The 20,845-nt window shown below is 42.4% G+C and overlaps 2 protein-coding genes across 4 annotated transcripts in view; one reads left to right on the top strand and one right to left on the bottom strand.

Moving 5' to 3' along the window:
• The window catches only part of tyw5 (tRNA-yW synthesizing protein 5), a 28,913-nt gene extending 11,981 nt beyond the window's left edge, over positions 1-16,932 (bottom strand). The window contains exons 1-2 of the mRNA XM_063051911.1: positions 16,621-16,932; positions 3,154-3,308 (exon numbers count right to left, since the gene is read on the bottom strand). Coding sequence (XP_062907981.1) covers positions 3,154-3,308; positions 16,621-16,701 — 236 coding nt within the window. The 5' untranslated portion in view covers positions 16,702-16,932. The remainder of the gene's footprint in view (positions 1-3,153; positions 3,309-16,620) is intronic.
• A 94-nt stretch (positions 16,933-17,026) lies between these two features.
• maip1 (matrix AAA peptidase interacting protein 1) overlaps positions 17,027-20,845 on the top strand; it is a 35,958-nt gene continuing 32,139 nt past the window's right edge. For all 3 annotated transcript variants that reach the window (XR_010018427.1, XR_010018428.1, XM_063051910.1), the window contains exon 1: positions 17,027-17,344. Coding sequence is in view for 1 of the 3 variants with exons in the window: in XM_063051910.1 (XP_062907980.1) it covers positions 17,048-17,344 (297 nt within the window). In the remaining 2 variants the exon portion in view is untranslated. The remainder of the gene's footprint in view (positions 17,345-20,845) is intronic.

The raw sequence follows: 20,845 nt of genomic DNA, 5'->3' as shown, positions 1-20,845 counted from the left end.
GCAATTCTTCTAATCATTGTAAAGATCGCTCTCAGATCTTCTTAGTCTAACATTCTAAAGTATAGGCATAGTCCCAGCATTTTCCACAGCGCCAAAAACATACACAGAAGCAGAAGGGTGCAAATCAACCTGATGAGCCAGCTTTGTCATTCAAGATATCCCAGTTGATCTTTTACCTCAGTGTTGCTTTCTTTATTAAACTGCACATCCCTTGATTCACTTCATATAGAAAATAACTATGAATCACTAAACTTAATGTCTGGGCTCCAAAGCCTTGGGTTCAGAATTCGAAAGATTTGCTTTCTTCTGTAGGAAGAAACTTCTTCCCATTTAAGTTCTGAATATGCAACCTCCTATTTTGAGACTCCTCCAAGAGGACCACAACCCTGTCATTGTTTGGAGACTTGCGTGTCCCAATGACCCAGAGAAGTACGTTGGCTGGAGTCAGGGCTTTATGTTTTGGCTCTTGGTAGGGTCACCCATGCCAAACAGGTCAAAGGGTAGAGGCCGGACTAAGAATGATCCACTGGTGAACCGAGAGGATGCTACTGACATGTTGAAGGAAGCCTTGAACACCAGCAGAGATGGAAGACTTTCACCTGCTGCCATAAATATCAGTGGTATAAGGGGCAGTAAATATTTTGAGACTGGACAGTTCAGCAAGGGAAACATCAATCCTCCATTGACTCCCAATAAGAATTTTGTATGTTTCAATAAGATCACCTAAACTCTAGACAATATAGTACTTGAACTGCTTAATTCGGGTTTGTGTGTTAAAGCCCAGCTTCTGAACAACACCACAGTTGCTGTACTGTACTCCTTTTTCCCCCCAAGTACATTTCTCCTAAGATACAGAGACCAGAATGTGCACAATTTTACAGGTGTGGTCTGTCCTGAGCCCTATATAATTCTAGTAGGATGTCTTTACTCCTGTACTCAAAATCTTCTGCAAAAAGAGGCCAACATACAACATGCCTTCTTAATTTCCTGCTGCACCTATGTTAGCTCTCAGTGACAGAGATCCCTCTGAGCATCAGCACCTTTCAGTCTTTCACCATTTAAAGAATACAATAGATTCCGGTTAATTGGGACATCAGCTAATCGGGGAAGCCACTTTATTTGGGACAACTTTCAAAGAAAAACTAATCAAGAAAATAGCTGGGATTTCATTTGTTGATTTAGGATCTGTGTCGCTTATCTGGGACAGGAGACTGTTGCCAAACAGTTTCTAATGAACTCAGTCACATGTGCTTCTGTAGCTGCCAGACACTACACTGTGTTTCGAGTGAAGATTTTAAATAGTGTCAGTTGCATGTGTTTGTGTTCAAAGAGCAGTAATTCTTCTAATAGTTGGTGAGAAATAAAGCAGTAATAAACAATTCAGAACTGTTTTGCTCACTGAGGTTACAAGCCTTCAGGATTGTGAATACGAGAAGTGGCTTGGAGTGAAAATGAAACCCTAATTTACTACTTCAAAATCATCTTGAACGTTACAATGAAAATGAAGAGTTGGAGGATGCAATCGTCGAAAGCCTTGTATGAAGTCAGTCTATTATGTGCATTGCTTTTGTTTATTTAGTCAATCAAAAAAAAAATGGAAGCATACACTGGATTAATTCCTCTATTGATTACTATTAGGAACTATTGCACAGTTTTATAGTGCTGTAGTAGTATTGGTAATGTTTTAATTTGTTCTGTATTTCATTTAAATACATAATTTCTTAGAATTAGTTTGTCTTTTTTAAAATATATATCTTTTTAACTATTTCTATGAAACTTTAGCTAATTGTGGCAGATGCTTAATTGGACCAAAGTGTACTGGGCCCGATATATCCCAATCAACCGGAATCTACTGTACATTGTTTTTCTACTTTTTCTATCAAAATAGATCACCTCACAAAATCCTCTGCCATATCCTTTGACAATTATTTAATCTGCATCCTTCCCACTGTCTGTACTCCTACCCATCCCTTTGATTTTAAGCAAACTTGGATATATTATATTTGATACCCTCATACAAATAATGAATAGAGATTGTGAATGGCAAATGACATTGACCTCCGCACAACCTTACTGTCATGGCCTCCAAACACAAGTTCGATTGACTTATTCTTACTGTTTTCTGTTCCAGTTTTATTGTTATTGTTTTTTTGTGTTTAGCCTCACCCTGGCAGTGGAGGAGGCAGAGGACAGTAATGTCAGTGTGGGAATGTGGAGAGTTTTAAAAGCACTTTGGTCATAAAATGAGTACAAGTGGTTGACCAAATGGATGGAAATATCAAAGAATTATGTGCTGGATGTGTAAGCTACTGGAATGAGAGACCAACACCAAAGGAACTCTATCCCTGTTCTTTGGGGGGGGGGGGAGAGAAGCCCAATTTCCTGAGAAAGGAGGACACCTCAGATGTCATGCAGTGGAAGGCCTCATCTTGAGAGAAGATGGGCTGAAGACAGACAAACTGACAGAAATGGTGTCCTTATAATAATTGAAGAAGCTGTGGGCAAGAAACACGACGTGAAGGTATAATCTGAGATTACCACTCATGAGGTACATTTTCACCTGCCCACAAATGTGTAATTGCATGAAATTTACTGTTTTGCATTAAATAAATTGATAGGGAATAAAAAGCAATAACATTAACTTTCACTAAACAATCTAAAGAATCAAGATAAATAATTACAGAATTATAACACAATTTAAAAATTCCTAGTTCACTGCCCACAATGAGTTGTTAGAATTAAACTTAATTGAAACGTAGGACAAGTAGAATTGGCATTCTCTGGAATTGATGTAGTGAGGTATAATTATCATCTTTGAATCTCTAGAACAATGTAACAATGTGGCATGGAATATTAATAACAAATACTTGCATTCCATCAACAATAATTTACTTTTAATAAAAAAGTTAAATCGATCTAACATTTTGTATTATTTTCACAGGTTTAAAATTGGAAACTCACCATTTCATAGCTCAAAGTTCTATTCTAGAATGTGATGATATAAAACACATAAAAAGTACTGAACCACTGCATATTACAATTCTACCTACAAAGTACATTATTACCATAAATTACTTTAAAAGAACTTTGAATCCAGCTGTTGCACCCATTGTGAAAGATAAATTCAAGCTTAAAGTAATAGAGGAACTATACCTGTAGATAAAATTTTTGTTGATAAAATCCATTTGTGGTACTGAAGCAACATGGATTTTGACTTCTTGATTTCCTCCCGCTGTGCTCAGGTAATCCACTGTCCATTTCGATGTGCACGTGCCCAAATGAATTCCTTTAAGAATTGCAGGTTTTCTCTGAGGATTGTTTTAAAAGAAAATGCAAATTGTTGTCTGAAAATCAATTGACAATAACTAGCCTAGAAAAGTGAAAGGGAAGAGGTTTAAGGGGGATTCGATGGGTAAATTTTTCACAATGAGTAGTTGATATCTGGAATGAGCTGCCGGAGAAAGTAGTGGAGGCAGGAAAAGTAACAACATTTATGAGGCAACACACAGAACAGTTGCTGGTGAACGCAGCAGGCCAGGCAGCATCTCTAGGAAGAGGTACAGTCGATGTTTCGGGCCGAGACACTTCGTCCTGACGAGACGAAGGGTCTCGGCCCGAAACGTTAACTGTACCTCTTCCTAGAGATGCTGCCTGGCCTGCTGCGTTCACCAGCAACTGTTCTGTGTGTTGCTTGAAATTCCAGCATCTGCAGATTTCCTCGTGTGAACATTTATGAGGCAATTGAGTAGGTACTTGAATGAACAAGATATAGAGAAATCATATTAAGGCAGGCAAGTCAAATTAATAGAGATAGACATAGTGGTCAACATACACATGGTGGGCCAAAGGGCCTGTTTCTATCCTGTACAATTCTATGGCTCTAGGATCTTTACTTTAAGCTAATACTCTTACATTTTATGTTTCAGTAAACATGTTCAACACCTTAATTCATACAGATACTAGTGCTATTTTCATAGAATAGTAGCTTTCCCCAGCATTAATTTACAGAGAACAATTTATTTTTTGTCAGTTTTTCACCATTTTAATAATCAAGAATTTCTCTGCATTTCAACTATGTACCAACTATGCATTTCAACCCAGTACCCAATGCTTCTACCCTCAAACTCTTAGTATACCTATGGCAATCAACCAGGAACTGAAAAGTATGTTGACAAAAGTAATGTCTTGACTGGATAAGAAAATGACAGATTAATAGAGATGATACTGTAATTTAGGTAATTAACTGGAGAGATTTGTATGCTAAATGGTCCTTGTGCTTATCAGTGATATTAAAAAATAACCAAGTTCTGACGAAGGGTTTCAGACCAAAATATCGACTGTTTATTTCCCTTCATGGATGCTGCGTGACCTGCTGAGTTATCCAGAGTTTTGTGTGTATTGGAACCAATCACATTCACTAGGCATGACCTATTTTAAGCCTCCTGAAAATTCCAACAGAAGGCACCGTGTTGTGGAAACTACGGTTCAGACTCAAGTTATTCACTCTCCAAACCAAATACTCCAGATCCCAAATCCATTCATTATTTGAACTTTAAAGATATTGAAGGTTTGGAAATTATTTTTTACTCAAGTTATTAATGTAATGTATAGATCTATTCCTTTAGAGAATTAACTCCTCCCCCTTAGTACTACGTATTGATCTGTTGTCTATGCACATGCATTGTTTTCTCTCTCTCTCTCACTGCAATATGAATACACCAGTTAAAACCATCTCCAGCTTGCGTGCTTTTATTTAATCGATATGTAGTTGTGCACAGACACAAATTGGTGACGAGTACAAACTTGAATGGCAGAAAATACCACAAATTGCACCGACAGTTACAGGATGAAACAGCGAAAGGTAAACAGCATGAGAAAGCTAAAGGATCCATGAGTAACAGTAAAAGACGCACTGAATTTAAAGTGAAACTAATGTAGCAATGGCTTCAGTTGGGTAACTTGACGAATTTGATAGCACTAATGAAGACTGGGAGTCATACATCGAGAGGGTTGAACTGCATTGTAATGCGAATGACGTAGAGGCGCAAAAAAAAGCCCTTACATTTCTTAGTTTAATGGGCCCAAGGACGCAAGTCTCTGAGTAACCCTTGCAAAGCCAGCACACAAGGCGTTTAATGAAATTGTTACAATTGTACATAAATGCTTGAGCCCTAAATTGTTGTAAGTAGCTGAGAGATTTAAATTTTACAAAAGGAGCCAGTCAAAAGATGAATGCATTTCTGAATACATTAACCATATAACGATTACATCACGGAAACAGGCCATCTCGGCCTAGACCATGCCGAATTCCTACCCTATCCTATTCCCACCGACCTGCATGCAGCCCATAACCCTCCATTCCTTTCCTGTCCATATATCCATCCAATTTAACTTTAAACAACAACATAGAACTTGCCTCAACCACTTCTGCCGGAAGCTCTTTCCATGCAGCTACCACTTTCTGAGTAAAGAAGTTCCCCCTCATGTTACCCCTAAACTTTTGTCCTCTAATTCTCAACCCATGTCCTCTTGTTTAAACCTTCCCCACTCTCAATATAAAAATGTCTAAACACATCAACTCTATCAATCCACCTCATAATTTTAAACACCTCTATCAAGTCCCCCCTCAACCTTCTATGCTCCAAAGAATAAAGACCTAACTTGTTCAACCTTTCTCTGTAACTTAGGAGATGAAACCCAGGCAACATTTTAGTAAACCTCTTCTGTACTCCCTCAATTTTATTGACATCTTTCCTATAATTCAGTGACCAGAACTGTACACAATACTCCAGATTTGGCCTTACCAATGTCTTATACAAATTCAACATTACGTCCCAACTCCTACACTCAATGCTCTGATTAATAAAGGCCAGCAAACCAAAAGCTTTCTTCACCACCCTATCCACATGAGATTCCATCTTCAGGGAACAATGCACCATTATTCCTAGATCCCCCTGTTCTAAAGCATTCTTTAATGCACTACCATTTACTATGTATGTCTTATTTTGATTAGTTCTACCAAAATGTAGCATCTCACATTTTTCAGCATTAAACTCCATCTGCCATCTTTCAGCCCACTCTTCCAACTGGCCTAAATCTCTCTGCAAGTTTTGAAAACCTACCTCATCATCCACAACACCACCTATCTTAGTATCATCTGCATATTTACTAATCCAATTTACCACCCCATCATCCAGATCGTTAATATATATTACAAACAACATTAGACCCAGTACAGATCCCTGAGGCACACCGCTACACACCGTCCTCCAATCTGACACACAGTTATCCACCACCACTCTCTGGCATCTCCCATCTAGCCACTGCTGAATCCATTTTACTACTTCCATATTAATGCCTAACGATTGAACCTTCCTAACTAATCTTCCGTGTGGAACCTTGTCAAAGGCCTTACTGAGGTCCAGATAGACAACATCCACCATTTTACCCTCATCAACTTTCTTAGTAACCTCATCAAAAAATTCAATAAGGTTTGTCAAACATGACCTTCCACGCACAAATCCGTGTTGACTGTTCCTGATCAGACCCTGTCTATCCAGAAAATTATATATACCATCTCTAAGAATACTTTCCATCAATTCACCCATCACTGACGTCAAACTCACAGGCCGATAATTGCTAGGTTTAGTCTCAGAACCCTTTTTAAACAATGGAACCACATGAGCAATACGCCAATCCTCCGGCACCATTCCAGTTTCTAATGATATTTGAAATATTTCTGTCAGAGCCCCTGCTATTTCTACACTAACTTCCCTCAAAGTCCTAGGGAATATCTTGTCCGGACCAGAGACTTATCCACTTTTATATTCCTTAAAAGTGCCAGTACTTCCTTTTCTTTAATTGTCATACTTTCCATAACTACCTTACTTGTTTCCTTTACCTTACACAGTTCAATATCCTTCTCCTTAGTGAATACCGAAGAAAAGAAGTTGTTCAAAATCTCCCCCATCTCTTTTGGCTCCGCACATAGCCGTCCACTCTGATTCTCCAAGGGACCAATTTTCTCCCTCACCATCCTTTTGCCACGAACATAACTGTAGAAACCCTTTGGATTTATTTTCACCTTACTTGCCAAAGCAGCCTCGTATCTTCTTGCAACACACATCAAAGTTGCCGGTGAACGCAGCAGGCCAGGCAGCATCTCTAGGAAGAGGTACAGTCAATGTTTCGGGCCAAGACCCTTCGTCAGGACTAACTGACGGAAGAGCTAGTAAGAGATATGAAAGTGGGAGGGGGAGGGGGAGATCCAAAATGATAGGAGAAGACAGGAGGGGGAGGGATGGAGCCAAGAGCTGGACAGGTGATTGGCAAAAGGGATTTGAGAGAATCATGGGACAGGAGGCCCAGGGAGAAGGAAAGTGGGGGAGGGGAAAACCCAGCGTATGGGCAAGGGGTATAGTCAGAGGGACAGAGGGAGAAAAAGGAGAGAGAGAGAGAGAGAGAGAGAGAGAGAGAAAAAGAATGTGTGTATATAAATAAATAATGGATGGGGTACGAGGGGGAGGTGGGGCATTAGCGGAAGTTAGAGAAGTCAATGTTCATGCCATCAGGTTAAATCTTCCTTCCGTGATGCCTACACTGAAGAAGTTTACATCTTCTTAAATCCACTCGTATCTTCTTTTAGCTTTTCTAATTTCTTTCTTAAGATTCTTTTTACATTCTTTATATTCCTCGAGTACCTCATTAACTCCAAGCTGCCTATATTTATTGAAGATCCCTCTCTTTTTCTGAACCAAGTTTCTAATATCTCTTGAAAACCATGGCTCTCTCAAACTTTTAACCTTTCCTTTCAACTTAACAGGAACATAAAGATTCTGAACCCTCAAAATTTCACCTTTAAATGACTTCCATTTCTCTGTTACATCCTTCCCATAAAATAAATTTTCCCAATCCACTCCTTCTAAATCCTTTCGCATCTCCTCAAAGTTAGCCTTTCTCCAATCAAAAATCTCAATCCTAGGTCCAGTCCTATCCTTCTCCATAATTACACTGAAACTAATTGTATTGTGATCACTGGACCCGAAGTGCTCCCCAACAAATACCTCTGTCACCTGCCCTGCCTCATTCCCTAACAGGAGATCCAACACTGCCCCTTCTCCAGTTGGTACCTCTATGTATTGCTGCAAAAAACTATCTTGCACACATTTGACAAACTCCAAACCATCCAGCCCTTTTACAGAATGGGCTTCCCAATCTATGTGTGGAAAATTAAAATCTCCCACAATCACAACCTTGTGCTTACTACAAATATCTGCTATCTCCTTACAAATTTGCTCCTCCAGTTCTCAGTCCCCATTAGGTGGTGTATAATACACCCCTATAACCGTCAGAACACCTTTCCTATTCCTCAATTCCATCCAAATAGCCTCCCTAGATGAGTCCACTAATCTATCCTGCCAGAGCACCACTGTTATATAATCTCTGACAAGCAATGCAACACCTCCCCCCTTGCCCCTCCTATTCTATCACACCTGCAGCAACGAAATCCTGGAATATTTTGTTGCCAATCACACCCCTCCTGCAACCACGTTTCACTAATAGCTACAACATCGTATTTCCAGGTATCAATCCATGCACTAAGCTCATCCACCTTTCCTACAATGCTCCTAGCATTAAAATAGATGCATTCAAGAAACTCTCCACCTCCCACTCTGTTTATCCTTAATTGAGCAAACAACTTTATCTTCTTCTTCTTTTCCCCCTACATCAACCTCCCCTCTCCTAATCTCCTTAATTTGATTCCCTCCCCCCAACCATTCTAGTTTAAAGTCACCTTAGTAGCCCGCGCAAATCTCCCCGCCAGGATATTGGTCCCCCTATGATTCAAGTGCAACCCATCCCCTTTGTACAGGTCATGCCTGCGCCAATAGTGCTCCCAATGATCCAAAAACCCGAATCCCTGCCCCTTGCTCCAATCTCTCAGCCACGCATTTATCCTACATCTCATTGCATTCCTACTCTCACTATCGCGCAGCACAGGCAGTAATCCCGAGATTACTACCTTTGTCGTCCTTTTTCTCAACTCCCTTCCTAACTCCCTATATTCTTCTTTCAGGACCTCTCCCCTTTTCCAACCTATGTCATTGGTACCTATATGTACCACGACCTCTGGCGCCTCTCCCTCCCACTTCAAGATCTCTTGGACGCGATCAGAAACATCACGGATCCTGGCACCAGGGAGGCAAACTACCATCCGGGTCTCCTGACCTCATCCACAGAATCGTCTATCTGACCCCCTAACTATTGAGTCCCCTATTACTATTACCCTCCTCTTCTGTTCCCTATCCTTCCTCGCTACAGGGCCGGACTCTGTGACAGAGACACGGCCAGTGTTGCTTCCCTCCCGGTATGCTGTCCCCCCCCAACAGTACTCAAACAGGAGTACTTATTGTCAAGGGGCACAGCCACTGCCACAGGGGTACTCTCTATTACTTTATTCTTCTTATTCCCCCTCCTAACCTTGACCCACTTGTCTGCCTCCCGTGGCTCCGGTGTGACCACCTGCCTGTAACTTCTCTCTATCTACATTGCAGAACTGTGCAAACTTTCTCAGTACTGTAACTTTAGAGATAGACTTTCTGATCCATTAAGGGACAGGCTTGTATATGGCATACATAGGCAAAGCACCCAAAAGAGGCTACTGGCAGAAAGAGACCTAACCTTAGAAGGAGCATTGACCATTGCAATATTGTTAGAGACTGCAGCAAAAGATGCAGCAGAACTACAGAAAAGAAGGTTAGAATATGAAATGCACAAAATGTCCCTGAATGGTGTAAAAAGCCAAAAATTTTATCAATGTGGCAAATCCTCCCATGATGCAAATGACTGTTGGTTTAAAGAAAAGTCTGCAGAAAGTGTCACAGACAAGGTCACATAGAGAGAATGTGCAAGGCAGATAAAAAGCACAACCGAGTGAAAAGTCTCAAACACAAAACTAAGCAAATGCATTAAGTACTGAATGCAAAACAGAATCAGACAACAGAGAGTCTGACAAAGATGAACTGTCCTGCCTAAAAGTACATAGTATTACTGAAGCAGATCACAAATCATCTGGATCACAATAGATGTGTCTGGTGTAAAACTGAAAATGGAGCTGTATATTCCAGAGGCTGACTACCACAGACGGTTTTCAAGATACCATTAGAGAAGACCTACACAAGCAAAGAAGTGTCTCCCAAAGGCAAACTGAAAGTAAATGTGACAAGCACAACAGTCAGAGCTTTATATAATGAAAAGTGGAGGTCCGGTACTTTTTGGACTTTGAGAAAAATCCAACTAGACTGGTGCTCAATCAAAGCTTTCAGTGTGGTATCAACAGGCAACGGCAGCCCAAATGGTAGCACTAACCAGAGACTGGCACAGCCGCTTAATGCTAATGAGGTGGTGTTTGAGGAGGTGATTGGTAAACTCAAAGGCACGAAGGCCAGAATTGAATTGAATGATGCAGAAACACCAAGATTCCATAAAGCGTGTCCAGTGCCTTACGCACTACGTCCTAAACTGGATGCTGAACTGCAGAGCTTGGAGGCATCTGGCATTCTCTCCAAGGTTGCGTTCTCTCCAACGCCTATTATTCTGGTGATCAAGAAAGGGAAGGCTTGAGCCATTTGCATATGTGGGGATTTGAAGATGAGCATCAGCCCAGTGCTGGGTACTGTGCAGTGTCCGCTGCTGCAAATAGAAGACACTTTTGCATCTTTGGTAGGTGATGAGAGGTTTTCAAAGATTGACTTGTCACAAGCCCAATTGCTTTTGCTTCAAGATCACTGACGAGCGCAGAACACAACTATGCACAGATCAAGTGAGAAGCCCTTAGTCTAGTATGGGGGAATAAAGTAGTTCCACCACTACCTCTACAGACAAAAGTTTACGCTAGTGACAGATCACCAGCCCTTGTGTCCATTTCAATCCCTGGAAAGCAATTCCAGTGATGACTGCTACCTGGTTACAACGTTGGGCACTCTTATGACATAGAGTTCAAGGGTACCATACAACACAATAACACTGATGGCTTGTCACATCTTCCACTGTTGGCAACTGAAGAAGTAAAGTCTTCATGCTGTGACCCGGCAGAAGTGTTCCACACCGCATTGGTGGACCAATTGCTGGTAACAAATTCCAAAATACAAAGTGAAACAAGGAATGACTTGACATTGTCAAAAGTCTATGAAATCACCATTCAATGATGACCAGCTCATAATAACCTTATGTTTCCAGAGTTCTCAGCCAGACAAGATCAATTGTCAGTATGTCAAAGTACGTGGATGTGTGGAACTCGTGTTGTGGTTCCCTCTGTTAGAAAATCTGCATGAAGGACACCTGGGTACAGCCAAGATGAAGAGTTTCGCCTGGAGCAACGCAAGGTGACCGGGAATAGATAAACAGATTGAACACTTGGCCGAAATCTGTTCGTGATGCCTAAAAGTTCAATACACACTCCTAAGGGCACCGTTACGCCCATGGGAGTGGCTGTCTTCATCATGGGAAAGAGTACATGTTAACTTTGCTGGGTGATTCATGGACTCCATGTTTCTGACTACTGTGGATGCTCATTCAAAGTGGCCCAAAATATTTTACAGCCGATTTTTGAATTTACGTCACAGCAACAGATACACTCGGCAGTTTAGCAGCATCAGAGATGAGAGATCAGAGTTAATGTTTAGGTCAAAGATCAATGACTCTTTAAATCGGATCAGAAAATTGAAATCCACAATTTAAGTTGCAGGGATGAGGAAATGGAGAGAACAGAATGAACGTTTGTGACAAGCTGCAGATCAAAGTTATCAAAGTAAACAGCAAGTGGAATGAAATGACCTTCGTACAAGCTGGAACTTCACATATTTAAGAAAATATTTTCCCATGTTTCTATTTATGAAAAGGGAACATAAAACATAGAACAGTCCAGTGTAATACAGGACTTTCGGTCCACGATGTTGTACAGCTTCACAATCAATCCAATCCTTTCCTCCTACAGATCCCATAACCCATTTTTCTCATATCCATGTACCTAATCTTTTAAATATCCTTACCGTATCAACCTCTACCACCACCTCAGCCAGTACATTCACAGGCTTTGTGTAATAAACCTACCTCTGACATCTCCCCTAAACTGTACTCATTTCATCTTAAATGATGTCCCGTTTTGGATACTGCCACTCTGGGAAAATGGTGTTGGCTGCCCACTCATCTGTGCCTCTCACCTCTATCAAGTCACCTCTCATCTTCCACAAAGACAGCACACCTGTCTTTTAAAGGTTGAGGAGGTGGGGTATGTTATATGCTTAACTTATCATGGTGCACAGACGTGAAAGTTCCGTCTCAGTCCTGACTGTAACATCTAGTAGTGAAATGTCACCCATTTTATCTGCCGAGGGAGTTTCAGCCATCATCCTGGTAGCAGTGTATATTCCATCAGACAGGCACTGGAGGAGATGAGCACTGTAATCAGCAGGCATGAAACAGCACAACTTGATGCTTTCCCTATCATGATAATTTCAATGAGGCTAGCTTGAAGAAATCTGTGAACAACTACCACCACCATATTCCCCGTGGAATCAGAGGAGCCAACACGCTTAATCACTGTTACATCACCATCAAGAATGCTTATGCCCACACTTCGGAAAGTCCATTCACTTGGCTCTACTTCTACACCCAGCAAAGACTAAAGACTGCAGCACCTGTGCTGAGGACCAAGAAGGTATGGTCAAGGGAAGTGGAGGAGCATTTACAGGACTGCTTTGTGTCAGTGGACTGGACAATATTCAGGGATTCATCTTCCAATCTGGATGATTACGCAGTCATTACCGACTTCATCAAGATCTATGTGGTTGAGTGTGCACCTTCGAGAACATACTGGACATACCTAAACCAAAGGTGGTGGATGAAGCAGGAGATTTGCGGGGTGCTGAGGGCTGCATCTGTGTAATCAAGACCAGTGGTCCAGGACAATAGATGAACACCAGGTATGACATACAGACGACTATTTTAAGAGCAAAAAAACCAATTTTGATTGAAATTAGAGATGGAATCGTATGCACATCAGCTCTAACAGGGTTTGCAAGCCATTACTTCCTACAAAACGAAATCTAACATCAGAATGACTGTGACACTTCATTCTCAGATGAGCTCAACACCTTCTACACACACTTTGAAAGGGAGAATAAAACCACACCTGTGCAAATCCCTGCGGTATCTGGTGACTGTGTGATCTCCATCTTGGGGGCTGACATCAGAACATCATTCAAGCGGGTGAACTCTCGCAAGGGGTCAGGCCCTGATGGTGTACTTGGTAGGGCTCTGAAAACCTGTGCCAACCAACTTGCAGGACTGTTCGAGAACATCTTCAATCTCTTACTGCTCTAGTCAGAGATTTCCATCTGGTTCAAAAGGGCGACAATCATACAACTACCCAAAAAGAGCAGAAGAGCAGGGCGAGCTGTCTCGATGACTATTGCCCAGTGGCACTCACATCTGCTGTGATTTCAGAGGTTGGTTTTGGTTAGAATCAACTCCTAGCTAGGCAAGGTCCTGGATCCATTGTAATTTGCAAACCACCGCAATAGGTCTACAGCGGATGCAATCTTACTGGCTCTGCACTCGGCCTTGGATCACCTAGACAACAGTAATACTGAGATCAAGCTACTGTTTATTGACTACAGCTCAGCATTCAACACAATCATGCCCTTGTTTCAATCAACAAGCTCCAAAACCTGGACCTCTGCACCTCCCTCTGCAACTGGATCCTTGACTTTCTCACTAGGATACCACAGTCTGTGCAGAGTGGAAACAGAATCTCTCTTTCTCACTGACAATCAACACTGGAGCACAGCTGGCAGCCACTTCATCAAGATCTGTGCGGATGAGAGTACACCTTTGAGAACGTATCAGACATACCCAAACAAAAAAATATGGACATTTGCAGTCAAGGATGCGTGCTTAGCCCAATGCTCTACTCTCTCTACACTCATGATTGTGTGGCTAGGCATAGCTGAAACCCCATTTATAAATTTTCCGACGACACAACTATTGTTGACAGAATTTCAGATGGTGATGAGGAGGCAGACAGGAGCAAGATAGATCAGCTGGTTGAGTACTGTCACAATGACAACCTTGTACTCAACATCAATAAGACCAAGGAATTGATTGTGGACTTCAGGAAGGGGAAGTCTACGGGGACACACGGCAGCCCTCATTGAGGGATCAGAGGTGGAAAGGGACAACAGTTTCAAAATCCTGTATGTGAACATCTCTGAAGATCTATCCTGGGCCCAACACATTGATACAATTACTAAAAAGGCACGACAGTGGCTATATTTCATTAGGAGTTTGAGGAGAATTGGTATGTCACCAAAAACACTCGCAAATTTCTACAGATGTACCACGGAGATCACTCTAAGTCGTTACATCGCTGTCTAGTATGGAAGGGCCACTACACAGAATCAGGAAAAGCTGCAGAAGGTCGTAAACTCTGCCAACTCAATCATGGGCACTAGCCTCCCCAGCATCGAACACACCTTCAAAAGGTGAGGCCTCAAAAAGGTGGCATCCATTACTAAGAACCCCCATCACCCAGGCCATACCCTCTCCTCATTGCTACAATCAGGGAGGTGGTACAGGAGTCCGAAGATGTGCATACAACCTTTCAGGAACAGCTTCTTTCCCTCCGTCATCAGATTTCTGAATGGGTAGTGAATCCATGAAACTACATCACTAATTTTTTCCCCTCTCTTTTTGCACTACTTCTTTAATTTATGTTGTGTATGTAAATACACATACATACTTATTGTAATTCATATATTTTTATATGTTTGCTGCAGCAAAACAACAATTTTCACAATGTATGCTAGCCATATTGAACCAATTCTGATTCTGTCAATTTAAAGAGAAAAGTCCTAACTTGCTCAATCTTCCCTCCTAATAAATGTTCTCCAATCTGGGCAGTATCCTGGTAAATCAACTCTGCACGCTCTCTAAAGCTTTCACATTCTTCCTATAATGAGGTGACCAGCACTGATAAGTCTACTTGAAGTACAGTCTAACCAGTTTTACAGAGTTGCAACATTACCCTTCAGCTCTTGAACCCAATGCCGCAACTAATACAGGTCTTCTTATCCACCCTATCAATTTGTATGGCAACTTTGAAGGATCTACAGACTTGGAGCTAAGATCCCTCCGTTCCTCCACACTTTGTACTCTGCCTTCAAGTTCAATCTTCTAAAGTGTGTAATTTCATGTATATCTGGATTGAACTCCATCTGCCACTTCTTCACATAACTCTGCATCCTGTCTATATCCCATTATAAGCTATGACAGCCCTTCTACACTATCCACTACACCTCCAATCTTTGTGTCATACTAACATACTAACCCACCCCTCCACTTCCTCATTCAAGTCATTTATACGTATCACAAAAAGCAGGGGTCTCAGAACAGATTCCTGCAGAACACCACTAGTTACTAACCTCCATGCAGAACAGGCTCCATCTGCCACCCTCTGCCTTCTGTGGACAAGCCAATCTTGAATTCACACAGCTAAGTTTCCATGGATCCCATGCCCCAGTACCTTCTGAGTTAGCCTACCACGAGCAGCCCAGTCAAATACCTTGTCATATAAACCACAGGCACTGTTCCACCTTCGTTCATTTGTTTTGTCATCTTGAAAAACTCAGCTACACTCATGCCCCTCACAAAGCCATGAGCACTATGAGTTTATCTACATTTTTCAAACATTATAAACGCTTAAGAGTTTTCACTCCCTAATTCAGAAGACCAGATTATAAAAGATCAGAGTGGTATAAAGGATTAAATTGACAGGTGACTCGGGTTCGTCCTTCGGGATTGACGGCAATTTTTTGCAAAGCGGTCACTCAATCCGCATTCGGTTTATCTGATGCAAAATAACTCCGATTCATCAATGAATGTAATACGTTAAATTGACATGAGCGCAAATGAATACTGCTCCACTGGGAGAATTATTCCGATTCCTGGATGGTGGAAAGAAGAGACAAATGTTGCACCACCCGCGGTTAGCGGCACGGGAGGTCGTTCCTGCCCGTGGCCATCGAACGTGCAGCTCCTCCCGTGGAGGGTCAAACACCCTGAGCCAATAGACTGGTCCTGGACTTACCTTCCATCTGGCATAGTTTGCATTTTGTTGTTTGATTGTTGGTGGTTTTGTTTTGCTATATTTACGCTCTATTCTTGGTTGGTGCGGCTGTAACGAAACTAAATTTCCCTCGGGATTAATAAAGTATATCTATCTATCTTCGAGGAAGTGAACTCGAAGGGCAGTGGCAAGCAGATCTTTATCACTTCCGTTATGTCTGCCAGCTTTTAAAGCCACAGTTAAAATGTAACCATTGCATTGCAACAAATATATTCTCAATTTCTAGGAATTAAATCACCACCCAATGGAGCGCTGATATTTCAAATTAAAGCTATTATCTATGCGTTTTTGTTCGTGTATGGGATCTATTAGAATTTAGACCACAAGGTTTAGAAGCAAAATTATGACATTTGACCCATCTAATCTGCATCGTCACACTGATCCAATGCAGTGTTTGTATTAACTGAAGAAAATGCCCGGCGAGCCAGACTTACCAGCGGGTAAACCTCGTGCAAAAACTTATCCTTATCCACATGGTTGTGCACAGCCACCGGGGCCTTCCCGCAAACCTCCATGTTGGGCAAGGGTTTCCATGGTGACCACCTCCTGTCCGCCCAAAACTTATTACCCACCAGACTACCAATCAGCCAGATCTGGCGGCAGAGAAAGCAATGCTCATCCCTGATCGAAGATTTAAAAAATGGAAGCACTCAAGCCGTCCGCCAATATACGTAGAAGCAAAGGCAAAATATAATATTTCGGGTCAGAGACCCGACATTAAGCTCTAACCCTCCTGGCTGAAAGGGCGTCTGTGCCCGGAGTTATTGTAAGACGGACCCACGGCGGCCAATGAAAGAGCAGAGAAACGAAACGTAACGTAGTAATGACGTACTTGGTCCATGTGACCGAGGGTAGGGTAAGATGGCGCTGTCCACTAAGGCCTGGAGCCTGGTACGGCTGGCCCTCAGCGCCCTGCCTTCGGCTCGGAGGGCGCAGCGCAGCTCTAGATTTTTGCCTTTTCTGCCTGCTTCTACGCCGCTTCCCTGTGCTAGGTGCTATAGTTTTGAGCATGACCCCCGGCAATCCAGCAAGAAGGTGGTGGTGGTCGGTATTCCCAACCCTTTCACCTGGGCCCGTACAAAGATGTATTTCTTCTTGATCAAGGCTTATTTCGACCAGGACTTCACCTTCGATGAGTTTGCTACTGGTGCTAAACAAGTGAGTCTAGGACGTGGTTACTGCCGACTTCACTTATGCATTTCAGCAGTTGAAGAACTGATCTTTTTGTTGTGTTGGGGGCGGGGCGGGGATGTAGGAGAAAAGATAACATAAAAGCATTGGTTATTCCGTCTCACAACTCTATGTTTGCAGTTTTGAGGATTACACTCCTTGAAGAGCACGATGTGATCGGGATTTCTACCTCCAATAAGATAGTGCATTTTTGACTCACCCCATTTTGAGTGGGAAAACATCTTCAACTCGTACTTAGAACCTGTTTTAGCTGATAGATGCCAAATTGCAAAGGAGCAACTTGTATGATAAAGTCACTAATTTTCTGTTTCTCCAAACCACAAATTCATTGAGTTCAATAAAGCTGCCTGTGTAGTTAAGTATAGACAATAGATGCAGGAGTAGGCCCTTCGGCCCTTTGAGCCAGCACCGCAATTCACTGTGATCATGGCTGATCATCCACAATCAGCATCCAGTTCCTGCCTTATCCCCATAACCTTTGATTCCGCTATCTTTAAGAGCTCTATCCATCTCTTTCTTGAAAGCATCCAGAGACTTGGCCTCCACAGCCTTCTGGGGCAGAGCATCCCAGAGTGCTTAAGGAAGTGGCCCAAGAAATAGTGGATGCATTAGTGATAATTTTTCAAAACTCGTTAGATTCTGGACTAGTTCCTGAGGATTGGAGGGTGGCTAATGTAACCCCACTTTTTAAAAAAGGAGGGAGAGAGAAACCGGGGAATTATAGGCCGGTTAGCCTAACGTCGGTGGTGGGGAAACTGCTGGAGTCAGTTATCAAGGATGTGATAACAGCACATTTGGAAAGCGGTGAAATGATCGGACAAAGTCAGCATGGATTTGTGAAAGGAAAATCATGTCTGACGAATCTCATAGAATTTTTTGAGGATGTAACTAGTAGAGTGGATAGGGGAGAACCAGTGGATGTGGTATATTTGGATTTTCAAAAGGCTTTTGACAAGGTCCCACATAGGAGATTAGTGTGCAAACTTAAAGCACACGGTATTGGGGGTAAGGTATTGGTGTGGGTGGAGAATTGGTTAGCAGACAGGAAGCAAAGAGTGGGAATAAACGGGACCTTTTCAGAATGGCAGGCGGTGACTAGTGGGGTACCGCAAGGCTCAGTGCTGGGACCCCAGTTGTTTACAATATATATTAATGACTTGGATGAGGGAATTAAATGCAGCATCTCCAAGTTTGCGGATGACACGAAGCTGGGTGGCAGTGTTAGCAGTGAGGAGGATGCTAAGAGGATGCAGGGTGACTTGGATAGGTTGGGTGAGTGGGCAAACTCATGGCAGATGCAATTTAATGTGGATAAATTGAAGTTATCCACTTTGGTGGCAAAAATAGGAAAACAGATTATTATCTGAATGGTGGCCGATTAGGAAAAGGGGAGGTGCAACGAGACCTGGGTGTCATTATACACCAGTCATTGAAAGTGGGCATGCAGGTACAGCAGGCGGTGAAACAGGCGAACGGTATGCTGGCATTTATAGCGAGAGGATTCGAGTACAGGAGCAGGGAGGTACTACTGCAGTTGTACAAGGCCTTGGTGAGACCACACCTGGAGTATTGTGTGCAGTTTTGGTCCCCTAATCTGAGGAAAGACATCTTTGCCATAGAGGGAGTACAAAGAAGGTTCACCAGATTGATTCCTGGGATGGCAGGTCTTTCATATGAAGAAAGACTGGATGAACTGGGCTTGTACTCGTTGGAATTTAGAAGATTGAGGGGGGATCTGATTGAAACGTATAAGATCCTAAAGGGATTGGACAGGCTAGATGCGGGAAGATTGTTCCCGATGTTGGGGAGGTCTAGAACGAGGGGTCACAGTTTGAGGATAGAGGGGAAGCCTTTTAGGACCGAGGTTAGGAAAAACTTCTTCACACAGAGAGTGGTGAATCTGTGGAATTCTCTGCCACAGCAAACTGTTGAGGCCAGTTCATTAGCTATGTTTAAAAGGAAGTTAGATATGGCCCTTGTGGCTACAGGGGTCAGGGGGTATGGAGGGAAGGCTGGGTTCTGAGTTGGATGATCAGCCATGATCATAATAAATGGCGGTGCAGGCTCGAAGGGCCGAATGGCCTACTCCTGCACCTATTTTCTATGTTTCTATGTTTCTATATCCACCACTCTCTGGGTGAAAAAGTTTTTCCTCAACTCCATTCTAAATGGCCTACCCCCATTATTCTTAAACTGTGGCCTCTGGATCTGGACTCACCCATCAGCGGGAACATGCTTCCTGCCTCCAGTGTGTCCAATCCCTTAATAATCTTATATGTTTCAATAAGATCCCCTCTCAGCCTTCTAAATTCCAGAGTATACAAGCCCAGTCGCTCCAATCTTTCGACATGACAGTCCTGCCATCCCGGGAATTAACCTTGTGAACCTACGCTGCACTCTCTCAATAGCAAGAATGTCCTTCCTCAAATTTGGAGACCAGAACTGCACACAGTACTCCAGGTGTGGTCTCACTAGGGCCCTGTACAGCTGCAGAAGGACCTCTTTGCTCTTATACTCAATTCTCTTTGTTATGAAGGCCAGCATGCCATTAGCTTTCTTCACTGCCTGCTGTACTTGCATGCTTGCTTTCAGTGACTTATGTACAAGAACACCTAGATCTTGTTGTACTTCCCCTTTTCCTAACTTGACTCCATTTAGGTAATAATCTGCCTTCCTGTTCTTACCACCAAAGTGGCTAACCTCACATTTATCTACATTGAACTGTATCTGCCCACTCACCCGGCCTGTCCAAGTCACCCTGCATTCTCATAACATCCTCCTCACATTTCACACTGCCACCCAGCTTTGTGTCATCAGCAAATTTGCTAATGTTACTTTTAATTCACTCATCTAAATCATTAATATTTATTGTAAACAGCTGCGGTCCCAGCACTGAACCCTGCTGTACCCCACTGGTCACCGCCTGCCATTCCGTAAGGGACCCATTAATCGCTACTCTTTGTTTTCTGTCAGCCAGCCAATTTTCAATCCATGTCAGTACTCTGCCCCCAATACCATGTGCCCTAATTTAGCCCACTAATCTCCTATGTGGGACTTTATCACAGGCTTTCTGAAAGTCCAGGTATATTACATCCACTGGCTCTCCCTTCTCCATTTTCATAGTTACTTCCTCAAAAAAATTCAAAAAGATTAGTCAAGCACGATTCCTCCTTCGTAAATCCATGCTGACTGGGATCGATCCTGTTACTGCTATCCAGATGTGTCGTAATTTCATCTTTTATAATTGACTCCAGCATCTTTCCCACCACCGACGTAGGGAGGGTAACATAACAATATATTATCTTTGGTTGATGGTTACTACCAAACATTGATTTGAAAGCCCACTGAGCCCTTTATTATCAATGTCCAGTCCTTGGCCAAATTTAGTTTATTCTCAATTTTTTTGTAATTCACTCTTAGTCGTTAAGATTTGGTACAGGAGCGTGATGACAGACACTCAATGTTTCA

This window comes from Mobula hypostoma, chromosome 6, assembly GCF_963921235.1.
Source record: "Mobula hypostoma chromosome 6, sMobHyp1.1, whole genome shotgun sequence".
Taxonomy (NCBI): Eukaryota; Metazoa; Chordata; class Chondrichthyes; order Myliobatiformes; family Myliobatidae; genus Mobula; species Mobula hypostoma.
Note: the sequence above shows the minus strand (reverse complement) of the source record. Positions and strands in the feature narration are given on the sequence as shown.